Source organism: Cygnus olor, chromosome 5 (assembly GCF_009769625.2).
Source record: "Cygnus olor isolate bCygOlo1 chromosome 5, bCygOlo1.pri.v2, whole genome shotgun sequence".
NCBI lineage: Eukaryota > Metazoa > Chordata > Aves > Anseriformes > Anatidae > Cygnus > Cygnus olor.
This window is the reverse complement of record NC_049173.1, coordinates 24,906,550-24,924,840: the sequence shown is the minus strand read 5'-3', so window position 1 is coordinate 24,924,840 and position 18,291 is coordinate 24,906,550. Positions and strand designations below refer to the sequence as shown.

Genomic DNA, 18,291 nt, shown 5'->3' with positions numbered 1-18,291 from the left:
AAGGGGCTGTGTTACAACTGCTCATTTCATTAGATTCTGTTTGAACGCCAAGTGATTCACCAGAATCACGGGACAATGAAACTGATACTATTCTAAAATGTTGACAAATGATTTCCGTAAAGCAACATCAAAACTTGTACATTGGGATCCAGGTGTACTCTGAAACTTCAAAACTCTATCAGTAGAAATGCAGGTCTATATACTGTCAACAAGGTAAGTAATTTCAAACGAGGACAGTTGAAATCAAATATGACATACCACAACCAGACCAGCTTGAGAGTTAGTAACAAATAAGACTAAAATAAATATACAAAAAGCAAAGTAAGAACAGGCTAAGGTAAGTTGAAATTTTAAAACCTACAATCTTCCAATAAAGTACACAATATGGTATACTAAATATATAGAAATCACAGCCAACACACTACTTCCCTAGCTGCAAACATTTGGAAGAAGGGAGAATACTAGAAGGGAACAGTACATTTCCTTGTCCTGTTTTTTATCCTGTTTCCCAGTAACCCCTGTGGGAGAGAGGAAGCCAGACTGTATGTCTGTGATGTGTTTCAGTGAAGCCAATCTTTACTTACTTTACTTACAAACTGAGCAATAAAAGCTTAATTAAAATGTAACATTATGGAATAATTACCTTGTAACTGAAACATTAGAGAAATATTGCAAAGGACTTTAAAATAAATGGGTTACAGTATTTTCATATATTCCAACCGACTTACATTTCGTTAAGTAATACTCTGGAAAGAAAGTTTAGGACTTGGATTATCAGCAACACAGAATAGCAACATCATTCGTATCCCTGCTGCTGTGGTTGATGGAATGACAAAAAAAACCCTACACACAGGCTACTGAAGTCACATAAAAATCAAATTATTGTGCTTACTAGAGAAGTAGACAAATTTGTAATACCTGGTTGACCACCTCAAAGTAAAGTGCAAGTGTTGTAGTAGGATTAAGTCCACAAATCTTCCACTGACAAGTACCTCCTGTTCCAATCTCCTGTAAATAGATTTTACATAATACTTTATAAAACAGAATTATTGTTGTGTTTGCAACACAGCATCTGGCTATAACAGGTGTTGTTTTACAACTGTGCTGTCACAAGTTTTCTCCCTGCTCACTCTGCCATCTTCTCAAAGGTAACACTCTCGCAACAGTGGAGAGAGAAAGAGAATTGCCAGAAACAAGAAAATCATGGAGCGCTTGTGCTGGGAATTCAGGATTAAGCAAGGCACAGATATCTGTGCTGAAAGAAACTTTAAGAGTATATCTGATAAAAATCCTAAAACAAGGAGAAATACTTTTACATCAATGCTCTCCTGAAAGTATGTGACAACCCCCAGTAAAATCAACAACCCTTAAATATTTTATACTTTTTGAAAGAATTAAAAAGAGTGATACGGATCATCATATGATCATACAAAGATTTGAGAAGAAAGAAGGTTGATTTGTTTTTCTGAAAGCAGTATGTATTTCAGGAATTCTTACATCCCTGCTTCAATTTCTGTTACTGGAGAGATCAGAGAGACTGAATGTCTCATTCACAATCTTTTTTTTTTCTTAGTACTTGCCTGAGACAGAATTTTTATTTTATAATAGTTTTTTAAAGAAATTGGCAGTTTTCAGTTTAGTGAATCACTTTAAATTACAACATTAACAAAAAATGTGCTCAAGTGAAACACCACTTCCAACGCACACCATAATGAACTTCTAGTAGGTACTTTACGTAGTATGTAAGTACATAGTTACATAGTCTCTGGTAACTCACAAGGTATCTGTATACAGATAGTGACCTATTTGAAGTGACAATTCCTTTTTGTCATCAAAACAATACAAATATCCAGAGAAACCAATTTTAAAAAGCCAAGTCAGTCATTCATATCTGAACAAGCGAAAATAAACAAAATATACATTCAAGGAGAATTATACTGGCAACAGTTACCACTGTGCTTGCACTCAAAGTATTAGGGCTAAATTAGTTGTCCAGTTACCATCTTAAACAAGCTGCATATACCTACATTTTATTTGCACATTTTACCTCAAAAATTAATTCAGATAATTTCAACAAAAGGTTTTTGAGATAGAAATTAATTATGATGTAATTGCAAAGCAACACATACAAATTCACAATTAAATTTTCTATTACCCCCTATGACTTGAGTATGTAGTTTAAATAATGAGATGTACATTTAGTTGCTTTGGGGAGGCATTATAACTTTGGTTGCAATATACACAATCACTCAGATGATGATGTAAGAAAATCTGTGCCAGACCACCGAGAGAAAGAAGTTAATTATACGGTTACATATTTTTGAATTTAAAAATCTCAATAAGTACAAGAAAAAATTAGCTATGAAAAATGCTTGAGAGTAGGCCACTTGTAAGCACTTGCACACTATCAAGTGCTCTATTATGCAGAGATTATTAGGAACAAAAAATGAGACGTGAAATTTACGACATCTGTTTACTTGTAGAAATTGTTTTTGATTGGTAATCAAAAATAAAACTAAACTGCAATAATATTATTTGATAAGAAAATAAGTGATTAAAGTATGTTGTAAATTTAAGGGAGTTACTTCAGGAGCCTGTACTGGATACTCCAAGCAATTAATTAAATGAGTATATGGTGAAATAGCTACCAAATAATACGGGTGGGGAATAAGATAAACAGGATGTTCCCATACTTATCTTCTCCTGTTCTCTCAGTCTTTCTAAAGAAAATATTTTTATGATTCTCTGTTTGGATAAAAGGATAAGCTTTCATTTAAACAATAAATCACACTCACTCCCTTTTAGCTTGGTTTCTGCTACAACAGCATATTGCTTTAAAATTGGTATGGATAAGCTACCACTCAACTGACAAACATAACCATGTAACAAGGGACCTGCACGGTCTAATACAACTCATATCTAATCTAGCAGTGAACATGAGCTTACCCAAAGAGCAGCCCCTGAGCGTATTTAATTTGAAATTGTAAAAAATGAACACAATTTATTCCATTTATGGAAGAGGTTTAGCCTCTCTCTCTTCATATCTAAAAATCCTAAATCCTACTTTTCCATAATGGAACATTACCTTCAATTTCAGCAAGATTTACTCACATTTTCTGAGACACAAGGTCCTTTAGAATTGAGAGAGACACAGGGTCCAATAGCTCCAGAAATCTTTACTTCTCTTGAAGTCTTCGTATTTAAAAGAAAAACATACATTAATACACCACACCAAGAACTCAGACTTTACCATTAATTAATAAAAAACTCTTTGCATATCAGACTTATTATACCCTTAGAAAAGATTATACACATACTGCTTGACACATTTAGATAAATTTTTCACGTGCTTACACTGAACACTGAATTATGTATGTTTGCTTTAACAATAAGTATATCTGAAATAACAGCATGAACGTATGTTAAAACATAGAGAAGAACAACTGTTATTTATAAACCTGAGAACCTAAAATGCATAATGTTCATTTTCTAGCAAAGTCATTACAATATTCAAAACAGATTAAAACTTAAGACTTATAGGATAAGTCTGTACATATCCCACAGTGAATTCATACACAGAAGATGCTGATCTTCTAAACATATGTTTCTTAAAACAAAATCCATTTATTTACATTCTTCCAATGTGATTTTCCTGTTTGAACATTCCTCTATAACTGAGGCTCTGTTACCGCATTTTCCAGGATCTTTCAACAAATTTCACAATAACGCTTGTATGAAAAAGAGGGTTTGATTATTTGTCCAGGTAGTTAAAAATTAAACAGACTTTTGTTAAAAGAGAAAATAGCCCCAAATTCTTCTACAAGGCACTGTTGCAATACACGGAAGATCATGGAAGCCTACATCTGAACCTAGAGCACACTCAGCTCTAAGCTTCTCACAAGAGAGAAGATAAAAATGAACATTGTTGAAGTGCCTGAATGGATTCTGATAAGGATGGAAAATGAAAAGAAAGTTTTCCTATACGGAGAACCTGGACCTAATCCAAGAAACACTCACTATTGATACCAAAATCTAAGCACACAGCATTGTGAGTTTCTAATTTTAAGACTAATTTTAGTTCAGTCTCCCTTTCAGCTGTCACTGAATGCAGGGTAAAAAGGAATTAACGTTTTATCTAACTCACATTTACAGAATCATGGAACTGCAAAGAGGTAACAAGGTAGTAACAGCTGTGTCCAAGCTAACCCTGAGGCATCTCTTAATTGTGTTCCTAAAAATTCCTTAAAGGACAGATTCTGAAGTTCACAGCCATTCTATGCCAATGTTTCACTAACACACTGCATTTTTTATTCTTACCTTTATTTCTAATGTGCCACCAAATCCCATTTTAAATTGTCCTTGCATATCTTTTGTGAATACTCTCTGAAAGGTCTGTTTGAATAAAGATGTATTGAAAGAGTCTCCCATTACCATGTAGCCTCTAAACAAAAACATAAAACAAAAAACAAGAACTCAAGTTAAAAGAGATGATTTATCATGCAATTATTTTGCACATGGGATTTATATAGCTTATTTCTATTAAAGCCTAAAACTAGGTATGTTTTTGTCTTCTTGACTATCATGAAAGGTAACACTCTGCTAAATGTTAGGGATGAATTTAAGTGAGCTTCTCATCCAATCAGCAAGTTGAGGTCATTGTGATTATAATATATAACAAAATCTTTCACCGGGAAAACACTACATTGGACTTGAGCACTACAAATGTCTCATAACCTTCTCATGCAAAGTCAGCTACCTAATTCTAACATTCAACATTCCAAACATATTTCCACACCATTTTCTTTTGTATATGCATTCATTCACGCTTAAATCTATGCTTAAAAAGCGTGATTTGTTTTTATGCTTAGCAGTTTTCTGTGGATATTGCAGTGACTGCCACTCATCCTGAAATATCATATACTGCATTTAGGAAATAATAATGGGAGATACTACTATTATTCAAAAATATTAATGAATAACATTCTTAAAATCTGTTAATAGGTCAAACATTATGTCTGAAAGAAGTTATAGAAGTTTTCACGAGTTTTTCTTCATCTTACTCAAAGACGGAAGACAGACATGGGCAGAATCAGAAATCCTTCCCTGTAGGCAGAATGTAACCAAATAGAAAATAGGAACAGCTGTAGGAGAAATAGGCAAACTACACACGAAGCCTAGTTTTGCTGTAAGAGCAGAAACAGGGTATGGTGAGTCACAAGAGCAGAACGTAAGAGCAGAATTACACTGTAATATACAGAAAAATATAGCCTGAATTTAATGCAAAAAAGTTAATGCAAAAAATAAGTCAAATGTGCAGGTAAAGTCAACATATAGCTCCTGAACAGTGGAAACTCCTATGTGAAGGCTATACATACAGCTCTGAAACTAAACTATTTATCAATGGCTTGCATGGCCAAGCTGGCCTGAAACTCAGTTTGGAAAAAAAAAAAAAAAAGTATGGAAGAAGAATTTGCAGGATTTACAAAATGAATTAGGTGGTTAGAATACAACCAAGGGTCAAAAGCTAACCCAGGCTGTAGATCTGCATAACAGAAAGGGTGAGCGTGTCATCCACAATGACAGAAAACACGGGACTGGTTCAGGAGAAAGACTGGAATTTGCTTTGATCAGATTAAAATGAACGGATGGCAAGACACGCTGGAGGAATATAAGAGCATGCGTGAAACACAGAACTGGATAGATGGAACAAAATTTAGGAGCAACAAGACGTATCAGTTATGCAACCTGATAATCACCTGAGACATCAGTTGAAGTTATGTACAACAGTATCTAGAAGAAGGGCATAAACAAGACAGAAGGAATAACACAGAGTTTTGTACCACTCTGAACAGCAAGAAAAAGTATAACAGGTCCTTATCTTTACTGAAGCCTAAGGCTTACATACACACACACACCAGTACATAGGATAAAGTGTTTAAGATAGTCACGTTATTTAAGCTTCAAGCAGATCATATGAAAGAAAAACAGTACAAAGCCTTCTGACAAACACAGTTATGGTGACAAATTCCATCACAAATGCAACCATCACAGTAAATGGGAGTTTGAAAAAAAATGCAGGATGTTTTTGCCAAGTTTTCCTGTTAAATAGTTCAAAAAAGTTAAAAAAAAAAAAAATGCATCTTCACATGCTACTTAAAAATGAACAGGCACATACCCAGTGTAGTTGGGACAACACTTCATCTCCAGAAGACCAGTCTGATCCAATGCACATGCATATATGTCAACAACATGACCATTTGTTGCAGCCCGATTAGCCAGGGCTTCAAAATGCTAAATCCAAGATGAAAATACAGTTCATAGCAATTTATGATGTGAACGCTCATCTTTACATTAAATCCTAGACTCCACAAATTTTTCTAGAACATCATTATCTGACTTTACTCACATCATATTCTAATAAAAGATAAAAGATAATTTTTTTTCCTGAATTTTAGTCTAGGATTTTCAACACCTGTGTTTTATTTTCTGACCAGCTGAGAACATGATGCACCCTAGAAGACCAATAGTTGCTACTTAAAATCAAGGTCATTTTCTACTTTTTTTTTCAACTGTGTGTTAATGACTAGATCCAAATCACAGAACTGAATTTACCTCTCTAATCTCAAGCATTTACAATGACAGGTGCCTGTGACTGAGCTAATAATTTGGCTTTCATTATAATCAGTCAAGATTAATTCACCAGGTTTTGGATGAAGTTCACCTGCCCAAACGTGCATTTAGGATGAAGGGAATCGGGCCTAAACACTACTGACTAACCATCCCTGCAACTACAGAGATGTTCTTGAGCAGTTGTCTTAGAAGTAGACAGCCTCACTCTAAATATCCCATTTAATAACATGAATCTGCACCAAGATAAATCTGGGAAACACTCCAAAGAACTTTAATAGGAGCTGGACAAAGTTCTAAGTCGATATACTGACATTTTTGGAGAAGTTTCTGAAGACATTCAGAGACGTTTTAACAAAAACACACAATTCCCACCTTTGCTACCACTACTAACAGTATTTTACAGTGCCAGACAATGTAAATGTTTACTTGAAGGTAAGGTGCATAAAACATCACCCATTATCTGCTCTTACCTTAGTGCCCTTTTTAACATATTTAGCATTGTCTTTTTCAATGTCATGCCAGGATCTTATAGGTAACTTCAGTTCATCCCCTACAACCATCCCAGGTCCTTGTGTAGCTGGTCCTCCAATGAACATCATTATACGTGCACCGGTGTTAGGAAAGGTGCACTGCAGGAAATAACAGACAAATGAAACCACCATTTTTTGCTACAAACTGAACAGAAGAAATAGCTATGCAGGTATTTACCACACTAATAGGATTCTAAAAATAATTGTATTTTTTTTCCTCCAAAACCTTACATTCCTTGCTAATTCAAAGTCTCAAACTTGCCTCATTAAAATGTATATTTAAACACCTGCAATATGCTATGCACGTATGGGATGATATTCATCAGAATCATCACACTAATCTAACATGCAACAATTACTAAAGCTTTTACATATTGACTGGGACAGCTTTTCTACAACAAGATACCTATTTACATATTAGCCCAACTGTAGTTAAAGCTATTACCTCAAGGAGTCCTACAGCTATAGAAAGAGCCACTCCAGAGGAACGTAAGGGCCTTTTCCCTTGTGGAACGGGCCAAGGATCCCGCTGCAGTTCACCCAAAAGATCAGTAAGATTCATATCAATCTTCTGCACTGGTTGCAAAAATCTGGAAAGAAACACATGGAATTGATTTAGATTGTAATTTTAATATAAAAATTATACCAGTTGCTCACCTGCAACAAAGACGACACATATTAGCAATATCAGACATTCTAGTCTGGATTCAGAGCAATGCCTCTGCTTCACCAAGACAATGCAGTTTGGGAAATTTTCAACTTAAGAAGTTCAACAAAGAGTTCGTAAAACAAAAATTTGCTGACTTAGAAATGTAGCCACTATCCAGAAAGAACCATGCCTAGCCAAAAGAACACAGCAGATAATCACCTAAGAATCTCAAAAAGAAACAAGTTTTGCTACTTCAGTGAAAGAAAAAAATATATATATATATATCAAACATCAGAATAAACATTAACACACAAAGAATTTCTCTCACAAGAGTCAAACATCAGCCAACAATTTCCAACTGAGAGACGAGGGAGGGGAGGAGCGAGGAGCAGAATACAGAAAAAGGGAAGACAAAACTGGACTTTGACATAAAAGAGAGGCATTGAAGCAGCCATTAATACCTTCCAGCATACCAACCAACAGGGACACAGGCATACTATAGATCTGTAAATAACCATGTAACACATTCTCAGAACATTTCCAAAATGTCATCTAGATAATTTGACTACCACACCTTATGTCTTTTCTTCCCAGTACAAACTGCCAGGACAGAAACAAGCTACAGCCACCGGTTTCCAAGTGAATTTGTGACCAACCAGAAGGTTCAACTCTTATGTTATGTGATAATGGAAAAAATCAACCAAATTTTCCAGCAAATCAGTGTACCCAAGAAGAGTTTTTAAATGTTTAAGCACATTACCTGTTAGAAGGTGGTGGCTGTTGCACTTGAGGACCGCGGCCGACTTGTGAAACAGCTACTTTTGTCAGTCCTAGCATTTCCTGCAGTCAAATACGTAAGATTTCAGTAAAAAAAAAAAATTGTTAGCAAACTACTTGAAGTTCATCATCATCTCGGTAACTTCTTTTCGTTTGCTTTTGTGTGTTACCTGAAGCTGCTTTGCAGAAAGGTCCTTCGTTCCTCTGAAGACATAACTTTTGGAAATTCCTTCACAGCCAAGCTCATGAACCTGCACCATTCGCCCGAAGGTAATGAGACCCACTAATGCAGTTGGTGGCAGAAGACTAAGCGACATTTGCATGGATTCTTTCAGAGCTTGCAAGTCTTCATCTTCCATGCATGTGTCCACAACATAAAGAAATATCAAAGGCATCTGAGGACCACGCTTTAAAAAATAAAAATATCATCACATGAAAAACAAGTCTTGCAATATTTACAGGATCAAAAATGAACAAATAAAGTACATGTTATGTAATTTTTTTTATTTTATTCATACCAGTAACGTCAGTGTTCCATCTAATTTACCTCCCTCCTCCCTCGCAAGTAGTAATCAGTATCCAAGGCTGAAGGGGAACAAAATCCAAATCATAATAAACTCTGCACAAAAATTAAATGCTTACTATGAAAAAAAATCCTTTGTGTTGAAATTGTTTGAGCTAGCAGCAGCACTGAGGAAACCCCCAGCACAAACACAAATTAAACTCCTAGTTTAAGAAGAAACTTAAATAAATACCTAAGAGAAATATTGTCTTTAAAAGAAACCTCGTTTTGTTTGTTTGTTTTTTTCATTTTTTTTTAAACAGCAGTCTTATTAGCTATCCTTGTGTTCTGACACATACTTGTTTTCCACTTCCAATTGATGACAAACTTTCAATCTACTAACAAGCACATATAGACTCAGTCATTAAAATGCAATGAAGAAATAAAATCAAAATTAATTCCTTTTGTACACTGTTAGCTTATAGATAATATTAAAGATTTTATTTAATGACTTTACCTGTACTACATATTCAATGCTAGAGAACTGCGGCAAAAGTTCAGCTGGCTGATTCATTTCAGATATGCCAGCATAGGTAGGAGGAAACTGCAAATAAAAACATAAACATTAAGTATACACAGAAGACTGTAACTTCAGCAAAAACATACCTATGGGCTACTTGCCTCCACAACAGAAACTCACTATTGTTGTTATTAAAAAAAAAAATCTCAATGCGATCTCTGATGATATAATTACATACTTGTGTTCTCACTGTCCATTTCAGTTCACAGCTATGATTTGAAAAATGAGAATTTTGCACTTTCACCTTACAAAATGAATGCTTCATTTTCTTACCTGATTTCTCTGGTAACAGAAGTTGCAAGCCCAAAGTTTTGCTCGATAATCCACTTGGCTGTAAAAATACAGTAAGAAAAGTTTAGATTGTATGAAAAATTTGTCTTCCTCCAATGACCTTAGAATACATTTAATTTTTCAAAAACATACTGGCTTTGAAAAAGCTTCTTCCTAAATACCCCCATTAAAAATTCAAAATAAAATTCAGTCTTACACACATACCAAGCAAATTGTTGTCTTTAGAGACGAATAAGGGTCTTCAAGAAAAGAGAGCAAGTACGAAACTTACGAATACACAGTCAGCACGTTTATTAGACCTTTTCTGCATGTTTTTAGGGAAATCATTCTAAGCCTCTCTGTTTTTACATTTTACTCTTTTCTGAGTTTATGCCCGTTAAGAGTCTGGGACTCTGCTGTATACATATTATGCCCTAATAAAAAACGTTCCAACTTGACAGCTATTTCTCTTGTGCAAAAAAGATTTTTTTCCAAAGGGTGAGCCCCTTTCAGCTACATTTTTGTTTGCATTCAAATAGCTTTAAAAAATGCAAGTTGTATCTTCATGCTATACAGATATCTTACAAAGTCCTATTCACATCTTACGGGAAAGAAAATTTTATATGTTTTCAAGGTACACTTCTTGCTAGGAGACAGGAAGCATCTTCTCCTGTCTAAAATAGCAAAGGTTTTTAAATCTACTATTAAATCTTTCCATAAATCCAAGCATGCTGTAAACATACACAGCTCTATTAAGATCAAATGAGCTATGCTAATTCAAGGGGCTGCAGATTATCTAGCCTGATACCCTCTGATTTTACCCTCTTTCAGGCCTGCTTCTGGTGTATTTATTTACTTGTCTATCTATCTATCACATCTTCTTTTAGCTTCTGTTTTGGTAAGTTAAATCACCTAACCCGCTTTGGTCTAGAAATTAATTAAGGTTAGTAAGAAACGTCATTTATTTTACTTGCAAATTAAACTATACCAGGGCCCAATAATTACAAGTAGATAGCACAACTTTTCACCCCGGAGTGATTTCCTAGAGGTGAAACGCAGTAATTTACTAGCTCACAAGATACATAGTTCCAGAAAAATAATGTACTGAAGTACGCTGAAACAATTAGTTAATTGAAAGCCATGTTTAAATTACATGTTACACCTTAAAAGTTTATGTTTATAGATTTTCACATCTAGAAGTTTGAACTGTATACAGACGTGAGGAATATTTGAACTCCAGCAAACTGCATCTTTTGCACAGTTTAGCTGGCACTATTCTAAACATTGGTTTGTAAGGAAAGATACTGATATAATATAAATATATTAGGTTTACCATAAGGGATTCAGAACAGCTCGACACGTGGTCCTACTGCACAAAACTGGCTCATACTGAATAGGAGGCAAGTCTGGCCGTTCTTTCAGTGGCGTGAAGAGGGCAGCCACTGGGACTACCATTCTTGTGGCTTCAAGACGACTCGAAGGCCAAACATTCCAGCTGAATCTAACTCCATCTCTGTCCTCATTCTGCTGGATAAATTCCAGGAAGGTTGTCATGGTCAACTTCTCTGTTTAGCGCTAAAATAAAAAGATAACCATTAGCAGAATGTGGAAACACAAGCATTGCAAATACTAAATAGTGAATGTACTTGATGACAGTCATCTTCTGATTGGTTCTTAATTTAAGCAACAAACAGGCAAGAAATGTTATAACTAAAGCAATAATTCTAGGATAGGTCAGAGCAGTGAATACACAGCACTTTAACACACTATAAAAAAAAAGAGAAAACACACAATGCTTTACACCTTTCTCTAATTCATTTAATTATTCATTCTGCTCATTCTTGAAGAATCTTTCATCCTTGCAAACTACTCTTCTAATTTCTTTTAGGAATCAAATAGCAAAAAAGTATTTCTACTCAGTGTTACTACATTGTTTCCTGCTGTAGCTAATTTTGTAAGAATTTTATAACCATACTTAGCCATTTTCAATAAGCCACATATTTGTAAACATAAAATAATAAAAACATGATACTCTACAAAGGTACATTCCTGTACCAATGCTAGGAAATAGCTCTCTAAGAAGTACATGTACCATAATCCACTACATTATTTAACAAGATGTGCCTGCAGCAATTTTTTGAACTCAAATTTAAAATTTTGGGCAGCAGCCTAAGGCTTTCACTACTTTCAGCAAGAATAACTCAGAAGCTGGAGCACTGGGGAACAGAGGTAGGACTGAAAAGTTAAACAGAAACCTGTGAGCATATGGGGAGGCCAGCAAGAAGTGACCCCCCAAAAAAAACTCAGCTATGCTCACACCGTCTCTGAATTTCTGCTGCTTATTTCACAGAACATTTTAGGATACATAAGTTGTACGGTTTCTTTTCCAGCAACTATATCTAAACCTCCACTACCAAATAATTAAGAATTTACTGTAAAAGTCTACGTGAACCACCTAAGAAACAGTCTGGGAAAATACTCCTAGGTCTCAGTTTAGATTGCACTAAGTTAACAAACAGCTTTAGACAGGCAGGCATCCTCCTGAATGGGGATGTAAACCGGGAATCGCAAGCACACTGACCTGCTTAGCCCAGCAATTACATGAGCTGTGGGAGACTCCTGGAGAACTCTCCACTTCTAAAGACCTAGCTCGCTTTACAAAAATTATAATGGCATTGGACCTTTAGTTCCCATGATAGTTTAAAAAAAAAAATCAAGTTTTTAGATTGAAGTTTTACTTAAGAGCTTCAATCTAATGATGACTTCTAACCAAACAGATTATTGCCATCCATGAAACAAAGAGAAACCCTACATTCCACAGTTAAAATAACTGGGAAATAATCAACTGCCAGCATGTGATGAAAGCTACAAAAAGCAGTCTCAAAATTACTGCTATAAAACAGGGACAACCAGGCAAACTTAACCACAAAGTATCTCCTCTCTTGTAGTTTTCCACTAGTCTCCGTTCTGTAACGGAAATATTATGATAATACAGTCTGTCAGCACTTCCACGAGCAGGTCACCTCACTGACACTAGCAGAAGATCCATATGGCACACAGTACTGCAACACGGGAAGCCATAGGGAACTTTGTGCGCAGGAGCATTTCCACTACCACTGTTACTCGCAAAGCTGCAAGGCCATCAGGCAACAAAGAAAAACGAACAAAAACAAGGAGAGAGAAATATCCGGAAGCCAGAATTAGTACAGAGGGATCAGAGAAAGAAAATAACTCCACTAAGGGAGGAGAAGACAGTCTGGTATGTGAAACAGATGTAGAATTTATTAAGTTTCTTTGCTAATACATCAAAATCCATCACTGTTTTATGCAACAGGTGAAGGAACGCTATCCCTGAAAAATGGGATAGTGGTACAACAATACGCATGAGGAAACAGCCTTAGGTATAAGCACGAACCGAATAACTGAATCATTTCTCCTTTTAAAATTATCTCCTAAAACGACTGAGAAAATTGCAACTTAGAGACCACTTCAGCCATTTCATAAGAATCTGCTACAAAGTCCATCAGCTCCAGCTCCAACACGAATTCCCAATTCCTGTACTGGACTTTGAAGTCTTTTCTCCACATGTTAATCCAGCTACATTTGAAATGGCTTTACATGAACGTTATTTTTACTAATCAGTCACTGCACCACAGAGGGCAACGTACAAACACCACTGTGCAGTGACTAATAAAGTACACGTATATACAGAAAAGAGTTGTTGGATTTAAAGAGTTAAATACTGTTACTTTCTAATAGGCATTACCTATTCAGAAGGCAGAACCTGCTACTAATCAGATTTTCCTCCATCTTTTCTTCCATCCTTTTCTTCTTTTCTAAAAGCCATGAACACTTACATATTTCATCTTACGTTTTCTGGGATAGCTGCGAAGATGTCTGACATGAGACCAGAACAGCAAACCCTCCTGATCTACAGGCTACCTAACAAAGGCTTCATCCGCCTGAGAATCACAAAACACATACTGCCCACCTCAGAAAACCACTGAGAACAGATTTTCAGAGCAGCTGAACAGCAACAGCTCAGTGTTGGGGTGTCACTGCTCCAGCTGGGCTGCAGGATAAGACACCCATCAATCCTTCCTGGCTTGTTTCTTCCCACTGCTGAGGCTGTTTACCTCCCACTCCTGCATCATAGCAAGTTCACTGTATCACGCTCAAAGAAGCCACACCTGAATTGCATAAAAAGTCACAAGCTGAGTATAAAGGTTTCATTCTCAGGTAAGTAATAGTATTGATGCAATTACTCTGACCGGATGCAAGAGTGCAGTTAGGACTTTCTAACCACTATACATATCAAACATGCTTGACACACCACTCAGCATGGATAAAGCTACCATATAGCTGGATGAACAGTTTTGAAATACCTTACTTTGAAATCACATTATTTTAAATAGCTGTTCTAGAAGTGCAAACAGTAATGATGCAGTTTCTTCAAAACAGGTTATTCTAAATGCTCTTGCTTCAAGCTCAGCACTTTTACACACCACTCATAAATGTGTCCCAATACAGAAGGTCACCAAAATAATATCCACTAATCTTTAGAAGCACATACAAAACCAAAACATTTCTCTCTACAGACATTAGCACTTCAAATACAAATCTATTCATTTCCAAGAGGTCTGTATGAGGAGAATGATTTAATACGTATCTAAATCAACCACAAGTGGTCAAAGTGACAACATAAGAATCTAGTTGTCACATATTTACTCACAGCCAAACCTACCTTCCCAGTTCTGTTAGACTTTTTAAAACCAACCTGGGTACATAATAACACACCTAAAAATAATAAAATAATAATAATAAACAGATGCAAATGCACCAGGGCCAGCCTAAGCACGACGTCTGTGTATCTTCAGCCGTCTCTGAGGGCACCACAGTTAGTCCCCGGGCAGCGGCACCCCACCTCAAGTCCAACGCAGCGTTTTCCCCCACCTTCCACCTCAGCCGGTGCCGGGGCCTTTGCTCAGAGGACGACGGGGGGCTCCCGGCCCAGCAGCCGGCCAGGGGTGCCCCAAAGCCCCACAGAGGCTCCCCGCGGTGCCCCCCGCTCCCACCGCCCGGCTCCGGCTCCAGCACCCGCGCCCCGCCGTGCCCGCTCACCCCGCGTCCCGGCCGCCTCCCGCACGCAGCCGCGGCAGCGCTGCCGACGCAGCCAACATGGCTGACGGGAGGGTCCCCGCCACGTCAAGGGGCAGAGAGCGGCGGGCCGGGCCCGGCCGGGCCGGGACAGGGGCGGGCCGAGCTCCGCCGCTCTCCAGCCCCGTCTGTGCCCGGCCGGGCCGGGCCGGCTCTGCCCGCAGCGGGCCAGCAGCCGGGGGCGGCGGGTAGTCAGCCCGTACGGCTGGTTTTCGCCATACCGTCCTCAGGGGCTGCTTGTTTTCCAAGTCCCATTCGGCTTGCAGCTTTCTTTTGAAGATCTTCCTCTGAAGCGTGTGTAGGAAATGATGCATCCATCTATCCGCCAGAGGGAGTTTCGCCTTCTCTCCCTTTCGCTCGTGGCACCGGGTAGCTGAGGCCGCTGCGTGTCCGCACCTCCACCTGCGTGCGGATCTACCTCTCCGTTACCTCGCCGTGCTCGTCTTCTTTTTTGCTAGGGTCTGGCATAAATCCCCAGGACCAAGCCAGCCGAGCTTCTCAGAGTCCCTGAATTCACTCTGTATGTCACCCATTTTCCATGTGTTTGTGTCGACTTCTTAATCTGGAAGGGTTTTTTATCAGACTCCCTGAGGAAAAAAAAAAAATATTGAAATTATATTTCTGGTGTTTTTCATCATGAGATATTTCCATTTGACAATTAGAAATATTTAGAAATAGAACATATGTTTATTTAATATCTGCACAGAAAGCTTCATGTAGCCTTAACTATACAGTCTTGGCTTTGTTCTTTTTTTTTTTTTTTTCCCCCACAAAACCTAAGTTACAGTGATATCTAGGTCTCAGGGCTTTTTAAACAAACCTGCCACAAAAGGCAAAAACAGCAGCCTCTGTCTTTCCTGAGAAATCCTAGTGCCAGTGATACAGACAAGGGGGAGGGTAGAGAACCATTCTGCTGTATACCACGTCCTCCCTCACCGTGACTCTGAAAATGCTATGACCATCAACCAAATAACAACCAAAACATCTTTATCCTAATTTATTACGTCAAATATTTTTGTGATAGAATTTCTATGCCATTACCATCTCTGATATTATTTGCCCGTCCTCTTTAGCCTAGAAACATGAGCAGATAAACAAAAGCAAAACTTAAAGGAAGGGATTTTAAAATTCTACATCCTCGAATCTCACTACCAGCTGTGGGAGTATTAAACTGAAGATTGCCAAGGACATGTAACTTCCTCAGTTTGGCAAAAAAAACAACAGGATGACTTTCAAACAGATGCACTGAAAGTAATTCAGTGTTATAATTTCAAGAGTAATCAAGTACTGTGTTGAACATTTTCAGAAAAATGCAATGAAAAGACACAAGTCCCGAAGTCAGAACTGTAGGAGATCTATGGACAACAAGAGAAAAAGAGACAGCTGAAACATTTGAAAATGCTTAACAGGGAAGAAGGAAGAACTGGAAAGTTTACAGTACATATAGAAGGTATACAGTATTTTTAATCAGTCAGAAGAACTGGAAAGTTTACAGTACATATAAAAGGTATACTGTATTTTTAATCAGTCATTAGCGAAATTAAATTTCATTACATAGTGACTCAATCCAATGTTCTAAATTACCTTTAAGTCTTGCAGCTGCCATGATGGCGCAAACCACAGAAAAGTAAAGAGAGGCAATAAAATAGAGCAGAAAATTGGGTCCTAATACTGTATGTACACATTCTGAGAAAATATATTATCTGCCATTATTAGTTTGTACAGTAATAGTATTTTATTTTTCTTAATGAAGAATTTTTAGTTTATGAGTCAGATTTTTTTTAGTCAGCAGTGCATATCCACTGACAGCAACTTACCTTTTCTTTGGGAAAGTATTCTTCCATAACGCCTACACAGCTGAGAAGAAGAAACGGTATTCCATTCCAGTTTCTTTTTCCTCTTCTTCCAGTGAATCATATTGACTAGCCATTGCATCAACACTGTGGTAGAACTTCTAAGTAACAATTTTGTTGTCCTTGGAAGACTATCTGTAATAATTTAAATTGTTATTTGGCTTAAACAGTATTAAAAGTTCCAGAAAAAAAAAATCTCAATACAGGAAGTATATTTAAAGTACATTTGTATCTCTGGCATCTTGTTCTGTTCATAGTTCTTGACTTCACAACAAATAAAAAGAAGTAAGTTCTAAATATTACCAAAGTTTTATAAGGTAACTTTTTACAGCTTGACTCACCAAAGATTTTTTCTTGACTACTGGTCAACCTTCCCAGAGAAATCACTGGTTTTAGGTTAGCAGGTTTTATTTCAAGTGATGGCTACAGTGGTCACATACTCCACCAGGATGTTAGATCCGGACTTCAGCATTAAAACTCTTTGTTACACATATGTGGCTTTGGAAACACCTTAAAACAAACAAAAGTCAGCGGAGAGGAGGAGTTAGGGTTGATGTTTGTTCAGAACTATGGTAATCCAGAGAAAAGAAAAAAACTGCTTCTTTTTAAAACTTAGAACTATTTAGAGCTACCCTGATCTACTATATGGGTTGTGGGTAGCACTAAACTGATTTGGCATGTTATTAAGAATTATTAAGAAAAAATAATATAGAAATTGAAATTTTGTATAGCTGAATTCAATAACATAGAGTCCAAATTATTTAAACAGTTACAGCATTATTCTTCTGCTTTTTATCTGGTTTGCACAGAGTAACCCACTGTTGTGCTAATGGTACCTTGACTTTGACTTGGGGTATGGACACTGCCAGGCAATAGTATTTGGATAAACCCTTACAGCAACAAAACGAAATCTTGCCTGAGCCTTCCAGAACTCAGTCCACGTTTACAGCAGTTAACTGTTAGACAACTGATTTCAACCACAGATCTCAAAGCATTTCAAGGAAGGGTTAATTCTTATTACTACCGCCTGTCCACAGGTGGACTAAGTATTAACGGGTGAGTTTGACAGAACCACTTGCAAAAAGTAAGGTATTTGCGAAAAGCACAGGGCCTAAAAGCGGTTACTACAGGTTTACAGCAAGGCAGCACAGGAAGGGGCCCGGTTTGACGGGCAGTAAGCCGGCACTGCTATTTCCTACAGTGCTCTGGGGCTGAATTCCCTCGCTGTGCTGCCGGGGCCGCGCAGGCCGGGGCTCCCCTCAGCCAGCAGCCCCGCGGAGGCGGGCGGCTCCTAACGACCAGACCCGGTCCCGGGCAGGCCGAGGCCCCGGCGCCGCTCCGCC

At 37.5% G+C, this 18,291-nt stretch overlaps 1 protein-coding gene across 8 annotated transcripts in view; it reads right to left on the bottom strand.

Moving 5' to 3' along the window:
- Positions 1–18,287, bottom strand: part of SEC23A (SEC23 homolog A, COPII coat complex component) — a 31,036-nt gene extending 12,749 nt beyond the window's left edge. The window contains exons 1-15 of one of the 8 annotated variants that reach the window (XM_040559776.1): positions 18,077–18,287; positions 17,290–17,458; positions 16,913–17,083; positions 15,317–15,682; positions 11,272–11,513; positions 9,942–9,999; positions 9,606–9,692; positions 8,757–8,993; positions 8,570–8,649; positions 7,606–7,750; positions 7,101–7,259; positions 6,176–6,291; positions 4,318–4,441; positions 3,112–3,192; positions 919–1,008 (exon numbers count right to left, since the gene is read on the bottom strand). In XM_040559776.1, coding sequence (XP_040415710.1) covers positions 919–1,008; positions 3,112–3,192; positions 4,318–4,441; positions 6,176–6,291; positions 7,101–7,259; positions 7,606–7,750; positions 8,570–8,649; positions 8,757–8,993; positions 9,606–9,692; positions 9,942–9,999; positions 11,272–11,492 — 1,398 coding nt within the window. In that variant the 5' untranslated portion in view covers positions 11,493–11,513; positions 15,317–15,682; positions 16,913–17,083; positions 17,290–17,458; positions 18,077–18,287. The other 7 variants (XM_040559775.1, XM_040559778.1, XM_040559773.1 and 4 more) reach the window with 7 other exon arrangements.
- Positions 18,288–18,291: the final 4 nt, after the last annotated feature.